We start from the raw sequence: 16,941 nt of genomic DNA on the forward strand, positions 1-16,941 counted from the left end.
GGGCAAAGCGGCTTGCTTGATTTGCAGCACATCTGCAAGCATCTACTCTCTCCACTGCTGACACTCTGTACATACCGCTGCTACTATCTACAAGATATTTTGCAGAAATTGATCAAAAATCCTTAGCCAATGCAGAGGAACCTTGATTATCTGAACAAGATCACAAGGTCCTGATGCGTGGCTAATTAAGTTATCCCGCATTTGATTAACTGAATGAAATACTCTCCGCCCCGTGTCCTTCGGATAATCGAGGTTCCTTTGTACTTTCCAATCTCGTGACCACTTCCACCTAGAAGGAGAAGAGTATGCAGATACATCACTACTTGCAAGTTTCCCTTTGGACAACTCACCATCTAGACGTGAAAAAGTATTGCAGTTCGTTCAGATTTGATGGGTCAAAGCCGTGGTAGATATTTCCTCTGTAATAACAGTGTAGGTCCATGGCACATGGACGGCAGTAGTTCAAGATGTAACTCACCTCAACCTTCTCTTGGGCTACTAGGAACAGGAATAAAGCAGGTTTGCCAGCGACACCCATGCCCAGAGGTGAAAGAAGATCTTGGTTGGATGTGATGATGCTTTCTTTCTGTGATGTAAATGTCTATAGGTGTTAAGTATTCGCCCCTTTCCATTTCTATGTTTTGTACACAATCAGCTGTCACTACATCTTTAGCCAGAGCATCACAAATCCTGACCACTCAGTGCAAACAAGTTCTCCTCACCATCTTATAGGCCTTTTTTTCAGTTATCTTGAATTCATGGGGGCATAGAATGCTTACATTGCAGAATGTGGCCATTCACCCCGTCAAAGCTGCACTAACCCTTCAAACAGCATCCCTCTTTTTGTTGAATGCCTTTATACATCCTTTATGGACAACAGTTTATGTAAGATCATATATTTCATTGAGATAGTGAAGAACATTGATCAAAGCATTAAGTCATGGTACTGAATACAGTTAACATTTGATGGCTCACCTTGATTAACTGTGCCTTTGCAAGTGAAAGCTTTTTATTTCTTGATAGTTTCCAATAACTTCTCCAGCGCAAGTGTCAGGTGTCTTGGCCTCTATTTTAGTTTATCCCTCTCCCCTTACTAACAAACAATAGTATAATATTAGGAACTCTCCAGTCCTCTGAAATGGTACCTGTAACCAATAATGATTTGAAAAGTTTTGACATTTTGCTATTTGTACTTGGTTTTATTTTCTAATTAACCTGTTCAGAGAGATTATTATGCACCTCTGAGGAGAGAGAGACCTAAACCCAGGTCTCCTGTCTCAGAGGCGTGGATGCTACCACAGTACCACAGGAGCCCTTTATTTGTACTAATTCTTTTTCTTAGCCTATCTTTTTATTAACCTGTTCAGCGATGTTATTACACACCTCTGGTGAAGGTGGAGTTTGAACCTGGGCCTCCCAGTCTCTAGATAGGGACATGACCACAGCACCTAAACAGGACTATCTATTTGTACTATTACTTTTCTCAGTAATAAATTCCATCTGAATCAGTGACTGACTAATTTTCAGTCACTTTTTTTTTGAAGACAGCATCATATTTCTTCAACAATTTTGCGACATCCTCTGCCTCTGACAAGAAGATTTTCTTTGGGACCTTTATAGGCCCACTTTTTAAAAAAATCTTCTATGATCATCTGTCTTTGCTTCCTGCGTTAATGTTTTCAATTCACTTCTATAATTTTTTGTCCATGTTTGAACCAATACTAATGAAGTCAAGAGCTGAGTGGCCCTGGCTGAACCCAAGCCACTGGGAGGTTACTGAGCAAATGCTGTTGATGACACCCTCCAGGACTACATTGACTATCAAGGGTAGACTGATGTGTCACTACTTGGCCAGGTTGGATTTGTCCATTTTATGTATATGAAATACCTGGGCAATTTTCTACATTGTTTGACTACACTGATCCCATTTTCTAGCTTTGTGAGGCAGAGATTATGATCATGCAAGTTATAAAAGTTTCTGTAACCACCACTCGCAGTCAGAATTCCAGATTCCTACCATTCCCTGGGAAAAAAAATTGTCCTCAACTGTCCTCTTAGCTTTCTACCTCTTAAATCTATTCCCCCTGGTTATTAATCCCTTTACTAATGGAAAAATTGTCTTCTCATCCATTTTATCAGTGCATCTCAGTATCTGATCGAGGTATGTAAGACTATTTCTCAATTTCTGTTGGTCTAAGGAAAACTACCCCATCCTATCCAGTCTTTCCTCATAGCTCAGATTCTCCAGCCCAGACCAGATGAGAAATTTATGAGACTACAGACAGAGGGTGTGTGAGAGAGCTTGTATGATCCTGCGATGCAGTATCCAGCACTTTGCTGATCGAGTAAAAGTGTGTTTCCACCATAATGATTTGGTTTTTTTTCAAAATGTGTTCAATTGTGCACAACAGGGTTACACCTTAGCTGAAGAAGAAGAAGATCCTATTATTTTTCAGCACCGGGCATCTCGAGGCAATCAGGGAGACACATTGTCTAGTGGACCAGTGGAAACCGGCCCAATGAAGAAATTGCACGTCAGCACTACCAACTTGCAGAAGGTTTGTTCGCAGCTAAAGAATTGATTGATGAAGTATAAAATATATTTGCATCTTCCTAAGTATGTGGGAAAGTATGAATTTAGTATTAAATAGTGGGCATTGACTTTTTATTCCTGAATTAAATTTTGGGTACACTTATCACAAGCTTGTACAGTCCAAGCAATTTAAAAAGAAAATTGAAGCTTTGATCTAGTGTGTTCTGTGAGCAAATCCAGATCAACTTTGAGTGTGCGCACTTTTTAGATAAGAAGGTGTGTGACTCTTTAAAATGAGCAAACCTAATTTAGCTTGTAATTTGTAGTTTGTTGAAAGAGAAATCGCTGTTATAAATTTAGTAGTTGAGCAGGCTAAAACTGGATTCAGAGGAACCTTGATTATCCGAAGATCGGATTATCCGAAGGAGATCTCTAGGTCCTGATAGAAACAATACATCAAAGACATGTTTCCAACACCGATAGCGTTCTTTGTTTACAATGATTAAACAGGCACATCACCAAATAACTGACCTCCAGCCCTCTCTCTCTCTGTGCCCACACTTTCCCTGGAATTCTACAGAGGGGTACAACATAAACCTCCCTTTCCCAGAAAATCTCTCCAACATTGCCCTATACAGGGTAAAGGTGGAACCTGTCAAACAGTTGCAGTAAAACGTATGTGTGTGTGTCTGAGTGTGTGCACGATTTTGGACGGGGTTGGGGGCGCAGACAGAAGTGGGGTGTTGGACGGGGTTGGGGGCGCAGACAGAGGTGGGGTGTTGGACGGGGTTGGGGGCGCAGACAGAGGTGGGGTGTTGGACGGGGTTGGGGGCGCGGACGGAGGTGTGGTGTTGGATAGGGTTGGGAGCGCAGATGGAGGTGCGGTGTTGGACGGGGTTGGGGGCACAGACGGAGGTGCGGTGTTGCATGGGGTTGGGGGGGCACGGAAGGGGGTGCGGTGTTGAACGGAGTTGGGGGTGCAGACAGAGGTGTGGTGTTGGAAGGGGTTGGGGTGCGGTGTTGGAAGGGGTTGGGGGCACAGATGGAGGTGAGGTGTTGGACGGGGTTGGGGCGTGGACCGGAGGTGCGGTGTTGGGCGCGGACAGAGGGTGATGTTGAAGGGGGTTGGGAAGCAGGCAGCGAGCGGGGGGCGGTGTTGGACAGGGTTGGGGGCAGGCAGCAGGCGGGGGGCTTGGGGATGGTGTTGGACAGGGCTGGGGTCGGGCGGGGTTGGTGTGATTGTGGGTGGGGTTGGATAGAGTTGGGGGCAGATGGGGGGTGGGGCGGTGTTGGATGGGGTTGGGGGGCAAGCAGGGGTGCGGTGTTGGCCAGGGTGGGGGCAGGGGTGTGCTGCTGCCTAGTCTCTTGAACGGGAAGCATACTTTTTAAAAAAAAACTCCGAGCCCCAAACAAAAGGCATTTAATCGATTAACGGAATGAAAAAGTGCCCGCCCATCTCGTTCGGATAATCGAGGTTCCTTTGTACTCATTTACTCATTCAACTAGGCCCTTTGTATTGGAAACATGTAAAAGTGGCTAAACCCAGTATGACTGAGAACTTGTGTTAATTAGAATAGAATATACGAGTTACACATCTTTAGGAGTTCTGTGGAAAGAGGAGAGATTTTGTTTGGTGTTTGTTTTAATTAAGCTGTTGATTGATGAGTATTTCTAATCTTTAAAGTGACAGTAAGGTCTTCAGGTTGTGTTCAGGTCTCCAATCTTTTTCTTTTCTCTTTTTAAAATATCTGGGTAGGTATAAGATTGATATTGGTATTTTGTTATAGCAATAACATAATAAAGTGTAAACAACAAGGAAGCGAGAGTGATTTTAATTAATAATTTGATTCAAAATGATGGAGATGGTCTGTCGAATGATGTGTTGCACCTGCAGCATGTGGGAGTTGCTGCACACCAAGGTAATGTTATAATCGAGCAAAGTCAGCATGTCATCTTGAAGGGGAAATTTTATGTGACAAATATATTACCATTCTTTGAGGAGGTAACTAGCAAGTTAGATAAAGGGAAACCAATAGATGTAATATATTTGGATTTCCAAAGGGCATTCAATAACCAAGTAAAGCTATTAAGGTAATAATAGTCCATAGTATTGCTGATGGTATATTAGCATGGATAAAGGATTGGCTAACTAATGAAGTATGATTGCGGGTTGGGGGGTGGATAGGGGGCGGGGGGTGGATAGGGGGCATTTTCAGGATGAAGGGCTTTTCCCCAAAACATCAATTTTTCCTGCTCCTCGGATGCTGCCTGGCCTGCTGTGCTTTCTCAACATCACTCTAATTGTGAACGCCTGTATTTTCAGGATGCCAATCTAATTAATGGAGTGCAAGGAGGATCAGTGCCTGTGTCCTCGATTTACAGAAAATATTAATAACTTAGATGAGGAAAATGAATGTACTATGCAGAATTTGCAGATAGCACAAAAATAGTTGGAAAGCAAGTAGCGAGGATGACGCAAAGGCCTAGGCAATTTTCTACAATTTTATACATCCATACCTGTAAACAGGTCAGGAAATACGTAGAAACTTGGCCGATGGAATAAAATGTGTGTTAATACACTTTGTCAGGAAGAATAGAAGAGTTCAATATTATTTAAATAGAAAAAGACAGCAGAAGGATACAGCACAGAAAAAATTGGGGTTCTCATGCATGAAGTACTAAAACTAGCATCAAAGTTGGGCGGCTAATTGGCAAGGCAAGTGGAATGTTGGCCTTTCTGTCAAAGGATATGGAGTGTAAAATGGGGAGTCTTGCTAAAATTACCCAAGGCACCAATCCAATTATGACTGGAATACTGTGAACAATTTTGGTCTGTTTATCTAAGCGAAGATGTACTGACATTGGAGGCAGTCTAGAGAAGGTTCGCTAAGTTGATCGTGAGTATGGAGGGATTTTCTTATTAGAAGAGATTGAGTAAATTGGGCCTGTTCTCATAGGTTAGAAGAATTAGAAGAAACCTCATTGAAACACAAACAATTCCTGGGGAGCTTGACAGATCGATATGAAGAAGTTGTTTCTCTGTAGATGAGTCTGGGACTAGAGGGCATAATCTCCGAGTAAAGAGATGCATATTTAAGGCAGAGATGAGGCTAGTGAATTTTTGAAATTCTTCTCTGCAGAGAGCTGTCAAGGTTGGGTTGCTGATAATATTTAAGGCTGAGATAGGCAGATTTCTAATCATGAAGGGAATCATGGCTTATGGGTATAAGGCAGGAATGTGGAGTTGAGGATTATCAGATCAGCCATAATCTCATGGTGGACCTGACCTTGAAGAAATTCTCCTTCTAAGCCTCTTCCAAGGATGCCTACCTTGAAGAAGTTCTCCTCTCTCTATAAGACAAAGCCTCTTCTACCAATGGGTTGAGTGGCTTACTTCTGTTTCTACCTCTTGTGGTTTTATGGTCTTTAGTAATGTTTGGTTACTTCGAGCAAACTGTACAGGGTCAATTATAAATAACCTGAACATGAATATGAAATATTTCTGTTGTCAAACTATTCCTTGAATGAGTGTCAATTAAATGCATTTAAATTTGAAAGGATAATTAGAATGACGGTATATAATTTGCAATATTTATTGTATTTAAATTAATTGCAGGGATATTTTACAGAAACTTCAGAATACAACGTGGTTTGTTTTTCATTTTTACTTTCCATTACTTGTTTTGAAGCACATTGCAGATTACAGTAATTTTTTCTTTAGAAGCTATTAATGGTCTTGAACCTCATGCTGAGAAAATGGCCTAAAGCTTGAAGAATGCTATATTCCTAAAGTAATTCCTAATGTAAATGCTGAAATTCAAATGTTATAAGCATATTAAAACCAAGTGACTCACAACTTGTAAATCAAGTGTTGCAACATTTTCTAATTCTCTTGGTAGTCTCCAGGCCCACATCTGCAGTATTTAGTATGAGTAATCTAAGTAAATTTACAACACTGTGAAGTTGATGCAGGCATTAATTCGGTGATTTTATTATGAAGCTATTTAAGAAGGATACATTTTTGTCATTTGTATTACTGTTGTTATTATCCTAGCTGATGATGTTATTATTGGACAAGTCAGATCCCAAGCTGAAATGTGGCTTGGTTGCTTGTTTTGGTTTTAAAAAGATGCTACAAATTTAATTTTAACAATAAGACAAATGAATTATGCAAACTAAGTAAAATAAAGTTGAAATAATCAAGCAATTTACATATAATACAGGTTTACCAATTTCAAAAACAACCCCATTAATCCCAGAAACATTCATTTAAAAAGGCTCGAACACCAGAGATAATTCCCTTCTCTATCACACACAGGGTTGACTTAGCTGGGGCATCAATTCAGGTTTGGACTCTAATTGCCTCTTTCTTGAGTATTTCGCAGCTTCAAATAATCCCTCTGGTTTTAACCAAACACCTTTGGTCTGGAACATTTTAATTCCTTACACTGAGGTAACATATTCTAAACAGTTCTAAACTATCTCCCTTTCTCATAAAAAACTGTTTTGCACATTTCGCTTCAGCCAAGACTTTAGCAAAGCCTGCCAATTGAAAACCTAAATTTTTTTTCCCCCAAGATATTGGTATTTCTCCTAACTAAAAGAAGGTATATTTATCTGTGGCCTTCTAAAGTAAAACCTAATGCTCATCACTTTTTATTCTGTTCCCACATAAATCTCACCTAGTAAAAATGAAACCCCATTACTTCTCCAGGAAGTCTCTCTGGAAAGAAATTACCATGGTTACAAGTTGATCATTTTACCCCTCATAGACACCCCTGACCAAACCCGCAAGTATTTCTGCAATGTATTTTGTATATTGTAAACACTGCTTTATTGAATATCGTATAAAGGGAGTTAGTGTTTGCGGCTATGGTACCAATCAAGCTACATTGGCTTGGATGGTTTTGGGCTTCTTTAATGTTGTTGGTGCTACACTCATGTTGGCAAATGATTGGCCTTTATTGCAAAAAGATTTGAGATCCCAAATAGGGATGTTTTGCTGAAGTTATATAAGGCCTTAGTGAGACCATGCCTGGAGTATTGCATGAAGTGTTGGTCTCCCTTCTAAGAAATGACATATTTGCCATTGAGTGAGTACAGTGCCAATTCATTAGGCTGATACCATGGATGGCAGGACTTTCCTGTGAAGAGAAATTGGTTTGAGTAGACATATATTTGCTACAGTTGACAATAATGAGAGGGGATCTGATTGAAGCATATAAAATTCTAACAGGCTGGATAAACGAGATGCAGAGAGGATGATTTCCTTGTGTGGCAAAACTAGAACCAGATGTGGAGACTCAGATTATGGGGTAGACTGAGATGAGGAAATAATGTCTCTGAAAGTGTAGTGAACCTGTGGAATTCTCTACCGCAGAAGACTGTAGAGGCCAAGTCACATAAGATGGATACATATCTAAATTTAAAAGGCATCATGGGGTGAGAGTGAGAATGTAGGGATATGGCATTAAGGTAGAGGATCCACCATGATCCTATTGAATCACAGAGCAGACTCGAAAGGTTAAATGGCCTACTCCTACTCCTGGTTTGTAAGTTTCTCTGCACTGACGGGTGCTTTAACAGCATTAATGTCACTGTTGAATGAAATGTCAAAGTTGTGTTATTATGAGAACTAGTTTGGAATTGTAATATACTGTTATTGCCAAGGCAAAGATGTCTTGATGCAGATGTTGCAATGCAACAATACCACAAGGTTAACAACTTGTGTGTTAACCATTAGTAATTGCACCTGATGTAATTTTGATATAATTCAACTATGTTGCGAGGATTTTTGTGGTGCAGTGATGGTATTTCGACCTCTGGACCAGAAGTTCTGTGTTCAAGTTTCACCTTGACTGGGGTGTCGTAACATTTCCAAACAGGTTGATTTAAAAGAAAACTTCTTCAATGTTGCTGAATTGGGATCTGAGTCTATGGAGCCAATTTGTTTATTATATATTGAAATAAAACAAAGAACTGTGGGTACTGGAGATCTGAAACAAACAAAAACAGAAATTGCTGGAGAGACACAACAGATCTGGCAGAATCTGAAGAGAAAGTGGTAATGTTTAGAGTCCCTTTCTTAGAACTGAGCAGCTAGGAAAAGCTGGTGTTTATGCTGATGACAGGGAGTGTAAAGGGGTAGGAGTAATTGGGTAGGTAGACAGGGATTCCAGAGACAGAGTTTAAAAAAAATGTCAGTAGACAATGGGATTGTTGATAGTAAGCCAGGGAAGAAGAGAAGGTAGGTGATAATGGAGACTATGCGTAGGTAAAGAAATGTTGGCTGCACTGAAAGCAACACATTTCATGAGAGTACCTGGTGTGTTGGGTGGTTGGTGGGCATCAAAGGAAGTGGTCTGCACTAAAATTGTTCAACTCGATATTGAGTCCTGGAAGCTATAAGGCCCCCAAGTAGAAGATGAGGTGTTGAGCTTTGCTGGGTCACTGGCAGGCCTGAGATAGAAATGTTGGCATCACATGCTGGCAGTCATAAATTCAGCAACTCACCAGGCCTTCTTGACAGCACCTTCCAAGCCCATAATCTCGATTCCCTAGAAGAACAAGGGAGCTCCCTGAAAGCCACAATGAGAACTTATACCACCATTTCTTCACTGTCAGTGGGTCTAAATCCTCAAAGTCCCTCCCTAATATTATTACATTGTAGATGTACCTATATCTCACAGACTGCAGAGGCTCAAGAATGCAAATTGCCATCACTATTTTAAAATAAGTAAGAATGTGCTCCAAATTCTGGCTTTCATAATGATGCTTTCAATCAATGAATGAATTTTAAAGAAATACATTCATTGAATTACTCTTTGCAATTGTTGCCACCTCTAACATGATGCCACCATGCCATCTAGAGGAGGCAATTGCCTCGAGGTATTATCGCAGACAATTAAGACAGACAGCCAGATAATGTTCTGGAGACACGGGTTCGATTCCTGCCACGCCTGATAGTGGAATATGAATTCAATCAATATGTGGAATGAAAAGTCTAATGATGATCATGAATCCATTGTTGATTGTTGGAGAAACCCATGTGGTTCACTATCCTTTACTGACATCCTTATCTGGTCTGGCATACATGTGACTCCAACCTACAGCAATGTGGTTGAATCTTAACTGCCCTCTGAGAAATTCGGGGGGCAATAAATGGTGCCTAAACAGTGACGCCCTCATCCTGTGAATCAGTAAAAAAACAACAGATCTTACCTCCATTTGATATTCAGCATTCCAATTGGAACATTTGCCCCTTTATACCACACTGATCCACTCTGCAGTTCACCCCGCAGCACCTTATCATGCAAGTGTAAGAAATGCAACACTTGCCCTTTTATCAGCTCTACTAAGGGACCAAATATTCCTGCCACATTAAGCAGTAAATTATTTGTTGTACTTTCAACTTTTAATACACTCTTTGCTGCTCACAATGCAGCCTATAATACATTGGGAAGTCCAGACATAGATTAGATTAGATTCCCTACAGTGTGGAAACAGGCTCTTCGGCCTAACCAGTCCACACCGACCCTCCGAAGTATAACCCACCCAGACCCGTTTCCCTCTGGCTGATGCACCTAACACTATGGGCAATTTAGCATGGCCAATTCACTTGACCTGCATATCTTTGGACTGTGGGAGGAAACTGCAGCATCCGGAGGAAACCCACACAGACACTGGGAGAATGTGCAAATTCCACACAGACAGTCATCCGAGGCTAGAATTGAATCTGTGACCCTGGTGCTGTGAGGCAACAGTGCTAACCACTGAGCCACCGTGCCACCCCAAATCTTGGATTGCTTTGCAGAACATTTCTTTTCAGCATCCTTCAGTTTCCTGTCATTATAAATCTCCACTTGCATTAAACCCTCGGTCTTCTACATTGATTTAGAGAAACTCAATGTAAATTGGAGGAAATTCCTCTTTAGTTCTTTTACAACCTTTCCTCAACAATGGCTTTAACAATTTCAGATCAGTACCTCTGGCTCTAATTTTTTGGACAACAGCTTTCACCTCCTCCACATGATCTTTAAGTTGTTTTTCACTATTTCCATTAACACCTCCTTTTATTCTTCACTTCTGTCCTCTTTATTATTTATTTCTTGTCTTCCACGCTATTGCAGGTTGTCCCTTTTGTTTTGTTTCTCTTACTTACAACACCATTACTGCCATGCTTATTTAAAATCTGCTTCAGTTCTATTTTTTTCTAGTTCTGATTCAAAGTCATCACTTGGAAATGTTAATTTTGCTCATTTCCATAAATGCTGGCTGAACGATTACGTTTGTCCAGCATTGTCTGTTTTTATTTCAGTAGTTCAGCAATAAACATGAATAGAAGTAGTTATTTGGATGATCTAATTTATTAGAATGCCACATTGTTTTTTTTAATGATGTTCTGTCATTGATTTGAAATGAAAATGATTGTGGTTAAGTTTAGAAAGTATTGTTCATGATATTAATAGATGATTGCATAGCACATTCTACCTTGTTCAGTAGTATAAGACAGGCATGAATGCTTTTATTTTAAATTTGTTGATATCTGAAATTGATTATGAAGGCTGTTTCCTTCATAAACCTCAGATATTTTAGTAGCACTATGGTAATGAGTAACTTCATTCATGCTTGAATTACCTCTGGTAATGTTACTGGACTTTGTGCAATGAACTGTTCCAAAAAAAGTCACAAAGGAGCAATTGTGTGAATTTTGATTTGCGTTTCAGGCTTGGGGAGCTGCCAGAAGAGTTTCTAAAGATGACTGGATGGAATGGCTGAGGCGATTAAGTGTGGAACTGCTTAAAGAATCCCCATCACCTGCACTCCGCTCATGTTGGTCTCTAGCTCAGGCCTATAATCCTTTAGCTAGGTAAAATTTCCAGCTCAATATTTTGTGGTAATTTACTAAAAATAAGTTTATGCGCAATATATAAGTCAATCAGTGATTGTATTGAACTGGCAGTATGATTGTAATGAACGTCTGTACTGACATATGAGGAATGCTAGAGACTTAAAGGAATTCACTTAATTTTAGTCCTCCCACAAATGCCACCCCTGCCACCAGACCTCTTTGTTGTAAAGTGCTTTTGAACATTTGTTCAACAAAGAGGTGTGTCTGATTTGTTCAAATCTGAATTATGAATCTTGGGTTCTTGGCATTTAGAAGTTAGAAGAGGTTTTTGAGGGATATTGGGGAAAAAAATTCACAACTGCTTTTGTTTCAATTTGAGTCATAGAGATGTACAGCACAGAAACAGACCCATCGGTCCAACTCATCCGTGCCAACCAGATATCCCAAAATAATCTATTCCCTATATCCCTCTAAACCCTTCCTATTCATATACCCATCCAGATGCCTTTTAAATATTGCAATTGTACCAGCCTTCACCACTACTTCTGGCAGCTCACTCCATACATGCACCGTGCTCTATATGCAAAAGTTGCCCCTTAGGTCCCTTTTATATCTTTCCCCTCTCACCCTAAATCTATGCCCTCTAGTTCTGGTTTCCCCCACCCCAAGGAAAATACTTTATCTATTTATCCTATCCATGCCCTCATGACTTTATAAATCTCTATAAGGTCACCCCTCAGCCTTCATGTTCCAGGGAAAACAGCCCTAGCCTATTCAGCCTCTTCCTATAGCTCAAATCCTCCAACACTGGCAACATCCTTGTAAATCTTTCCTGGACCCTTTCAAACGTCAATCCATCCTTCCGATAGGAAGGAGACCAGAATTGTACACAATATTCCAAAAGTGGCCGAACCAATGTCCTGTACAGCCACAACGTGATGTCCTAACTCCTATACTCAATGCTCTGACCAATTAAGGAACGCATACAAGCACCTTCTTCACTACCCTATCCACCTGTGACTCTACTTTCAAGAAGCTATGAACCTGCACTCTAAGGTCTCTTTGTTTAGCCATACTCCCTAGGACTTTACCGTTAAGTGTATAAATCCTGCTCAGATTTACTTTCCCAAAGTGCAGCACCTCGCATTTTAAGTTTCAGTCCTTCCTTTGCCTTCTGTGATGTTCATCTGGGACACCATCTTCAGCCAAGAAGGTGGGCAGACTAATTAGTCCCAGACTTATGCTGCTGTCTGTGTACAATCAGCTCTGCTAGTGATAGCCAAGATAAGTGTTGGGAAGGAGGCTTGCCATTGAAACAGCCCAGTGCCAAATGAACAGAACAACAGTTGAAAGGAAAGTGTTAATTAAAATAAGAATGAACCGACAGAAAAATATTTGTGAGCAATTGCCAGTATAAGGGAACTTTTGTGGGCAAGAGCTGTGTAATATTGATGCTTTTCTTACACGAGAGGCATATCTTTGACAAAATTGCTTGAATGAAGCAGTAATAAATGCAAGATATGGGATGTATTAGCATACATAACAACCAACATATTAAATTGTAATTAATTGGTGTTGAGCACTTTTATAGGTTTACTGATGTGGGTTTTTTAAAATTTTCAATATTTCCTCCTTTTTACACAAGCACTCAAAGTTGCAAGTTGCGATCCAAGCTGAATTAAATTAGTGTTCTTTCTGGCAAGGATCTGTGCTCAGGGTCATTCTGTTTACCCCATATGATGAGATAACTAAATTCAAATCCAATTTATATTTTTCTTTTAACTGCTTTAACCTTCCTTGTAATAGGTAGAAATGAAGTGAAAACTCGATCAGGCCTGACTGTGAAACCCCCATCAATCACTGAATAATTTCCTAGCATTTGTTTAGGCTTATGTTGAACAATTGCCTTTTGAGAAAGTATCAGTGGATGCAGAGCTCACAGTCAGCAAAATGAGGTGACATAAATAAATCTGCTTGAACAAAAGCACATTGATGAATTTTTTGAGTTGTCCTTTATTCTGAATGAATATGCATTCTATAACTAAAGTTTCTTCCATATTTTGACATATGAATAATTTGTTTTACTTTTCGTTTTCTAAAACTTGTTTAATTTTCTCTTTCATGCAGAGACTTGTTTAATGCAGCTTTCCTATCCTGTTGGTCAGAACTGCATGAAGCACAGCAAGATGAATTGATCAGAAGTATTGAGCAGGCTCTGACTTCTCAAGACATTGCCGAGGTCACCCAGACACTTTTAAACCTTGCAGAGTTCATGGAGCACAGTGACAAGGTGAAAAAAGAGGCTAAATTTGATAGTGTCAAGTTCTGAAGGTGTTGTCTTTTATGAAAAGTTTTGAACATGCTCTGTCTGTCTACCCCCTGCGCTACCTCTATCTCCCCCCTTCCATCGCTGTCTCCATCTCTCATCTCTTTTTTTCTTTTTTCTTTCTCTATCTGTCTCCTCTCCCTCATCTCTGCCTCCCTCTGACTCTCACCCCCCCCCCCCCTCCTTGTCTTCCCACTCCCCCCTATCTCTTGCCCTCTCCCTTCCTTGCTGCCTTTCTCACCCTTTTCTCTCACTCGTTCGGTTGTTCTCTCACTCACTCATTCTCTCTCTCTCTCCTGCATTCATCAAAATCTAATGTAACATTTGTTGCCATGGGATCATTCAAGTTTTGATCAGTAATACTCTTGTGAACCTCCATGAGATGCTTTGCTACAGTAAGTATTTTCTACATAGGAAGTTGTTCTTAATGCTTTGTTTGCTTCCTACCTTATCCTCTACACCATTCTCTAATCGCATTTTATTAGAAACATTCTGCTGAAGTGGAGAACTAATTATGCAATTAGAAGTGTCACTGTTGGGTGGGAGGGTAATTGTAACAAGGATGCAAAGATGCTTCAGTATGTTGTAGACAGATGAGTGAGTGGGCAAATGAATGGCAGGTGAACTATAATGTGCATAAATATGAGGGTCTTCGTTTTTGTAGAAAAAACATGAACGCAGATTATCATTGGATTGGGAATTGCTTAAGAGAGAGTGAGATGCAATGAGACTTGGGTGTCCTTGTACACCAGTCACTGAAAGAAAGTGTGCAGGTGCAGCAGGCAGTAAAAAGACAAATGGTATCTTGGTCATCTTAGTGAGAATGTCTGACTACAGGAGCAGGGATGTTTTGCTGCAATTGTACAGGGTCTTCGCAAAATCCACACCTGAAATAATGTGTTCTGTTTTGGTCTCCTTATCTGAGTAAGGATGTTCTGGTTGTGGTGGGAGTGCAGCAAAGATTTACCAGACTGATTCCTGGGATGGGGTCTCTGGGGTCCAGAGCCAGGGGTCACGGTCTAGGGCCATTTAGGACTGAAATGAGGAGAAATTTATTCAGCCAGAGTGTGGTGAGCCTGTGAACGTCTCTGCCACAGAAAGCAGTTGAGGTCAAAACTTTGAAATTTTTCAAGAAAGAGTTAGGTGTAGTTTTTATTGCTAAATGAATCAAAGGATACTGAAATAAAGTGGGAGCAGGGTCCTCAGTCAGATGATCAGCATTATCGTATTAACTGGCTGAGTAAGCTCAAAGGGTGAAACCACTTACTACTGCTATTTTCTGGACAGGTCGTTCTGCGATAATGCAGGTTTTGTTAATACAAATTTACTGTAATGCAATTGACAAATTGGAGACGCTGTTTCTAAAGCATGAACTTTTAAAACATGTGTTGGTCATAACGTGATTACATTGCCAACACTTTAAGCGATCTTTCTAAAGTTATGATTTTTCTATAATGTGGGGCTGTGCAAGAATGCAACAATTTTTTAAGAAGAACTACCTGTATTACCTGACTGAACACAAGTATAGCTGAAAATCAGCACCACCTCTTTTACGCTAAGACAACTTTAGCTATCAATTTAACCTACAAATAGTGGCCCAACTGAGGTTACTGAAACCATGGCCATCATGAGGGAATTTGGTAGAGCAGAGTGACTGACTGAAATTTTATTACATGTGCTAATAAAGTTCTTCTTACTATTCTGGTCTATGTTTTGTTGTCTCAGCTCAAACAAAGGTATGTGCAATGAGGTAAAAAGTTGCACGTACCAGCTTGAAAACAATGATGTAAAGGCCTACTCCCCTATTGGTACTTTTAATGTTTTCTTTGAGCATCAATAAATTTGGTTTATCTGTTCCTTTTGAGCTATGCTTCGATATAACAAAATGTAAAACATATTTGCAGTGAGTTTTTAAGATCCAACCATCGTACTGTAGAATGTTAACCTCACATACATAAAGATTTAAGAGAATTGGATTATTGAACTTGAAGCAGTCACCTTTTACCTTGAGGTCTGACTACTATCTATCTCGACAAAGTTTATCAAAATTTATTTGTCAGATTTTTTTGAAAAGGGATTAAAATTAATTGAGCTTGACCAATTTCTAACTTCTCCAAGTGGATTATGTTTCTGCAATGCATAACTGAAGAGCTTGAAATAAATTGTCATCTTCTTACTCTTTACTTGTTTCACCTAACACTTTGCCTTCAACTTTGAGCTGTTTTCTCTCCCTTTCAGTATTTCTGTTTCCCTCTTCCATCTTCTATTTCTCTTCCTCGCCATCTTTCTGTCTGTCATTTTCTCTTCTCTGTTCTAGTTGCCCACCTCTTGTGTGTCCCTCTCCCCCTTAACCCTTATTTTTCTGCTAGCGTCTTCATCATCTATTTTTCACTGTCTGTCTTTGTCTATTTTGGAAACTGCCTTTCTCCTTGTTTTGTATTTGGTGGAACTAGAAATATGGATAGTGATTGTCTAATAGAGATAATTGAGTGGTAGAAAATAGTCACTAATATAGTCTAGAGACCTAATAGGAGTAGATAAGGCTACTGGCAGAGCTGTAGTTCAGCCCCAGCAGCAGGCGAGTCTCTGCTTAAAAAGCACAGATGGGTTGAAACTCAGAAATAAGCTGGCTTTTCAGTTCCTCTGTCTGTTTGAGTGGTCAGGTAGATCATGGCTAATCTGCAGCTTAACTCCAACACCATTTCCCCCCCCCCAAAAAAAATCTGTCAATCTCAGTTTTGAAATTTTCAACTGACCGAGACTGAACAGATGTTTTGGAAGAAAGTTCTACATTTCAGTTACTTTCTGTGAAGGAGTGTTTCTGGACATTATCCCTGCATGAACAATTGAGCTTTAATTTTAAGTTTATGTTCTTCATTCTGGACTCCACAATCAGGGCAAGTAGTTTCTCTCTGCCTACCCGAACCCAATTCATTTGATATCTTTAACACCTTGAGATTATCCTTTAATCTTTTGTATTTAAAATTTTGTCATGCCAAGTGACACCGAAAAATTGCAAATTATTTCTTTCAGTATTTATTTCAAATTGAATTATTTATTTGTTACGTTTCTATGTATACAATATACTGCAGGAAATTATCTCCTTTGGGGGTTGAGGCAGATACTCTATGTGCAAAATGTAGAATATTGTGTTTGTTGTTACTGTTGCCTTATTTGTCAACTTGATAAATTCAAACATGTGCCAAAACATTTGAATAAGCTATTTGGCCA

General features: G+C 39.9%; 1 protein-coding gene across 4 annotated transcripts in view; it reads left to right on the top strand.

Moving 5' to 3' along the window:
- Window positions 1–16,941, top strand: part of mtor (mechanistic target of rapamycin kinase) — a 356,079-nt gene that overhangs the window by 117,117 nt on the left and 222,021 nt on the right. For all 4 annotated transcript variants that reach the window (XM_072586719.1, XM_072586721.1, XM_072586722.1 and 1 more), the window contains exons 25-27: window positions 2,412–2,558; window positions 11,260–11,402; window positions 13,512–13,674. In XM_072586719.1, coding sequence (XP_072442820.1) covers window positions 2,412–2,558; window positions 11,260–11,402; window positions 13,512–13,674 — 453 coding nt within the window. The remainder of the gene's footprint in view (window positions 1–2,411; window positions 2,559–11,259; window positions 11,403–13,511; window positions 13,675–16,941) is intronic.

Source organism: Chiloscyllium punctatum, chromosome 16, assembly GCF_047496795.1.
Source record: "Chiloscyllium punctatum isolate Juve2018m chromosome 16, sChiPun1.3, whole genome shotgun sequence".
Taxonomy (NCBI): Eukaryota; Metazoa; Chordata; class Chondrichthyes; order Orectolobiformes; family Hemiscylliidae; genus Chiloscyllium; species Chiloscyllium punctatum.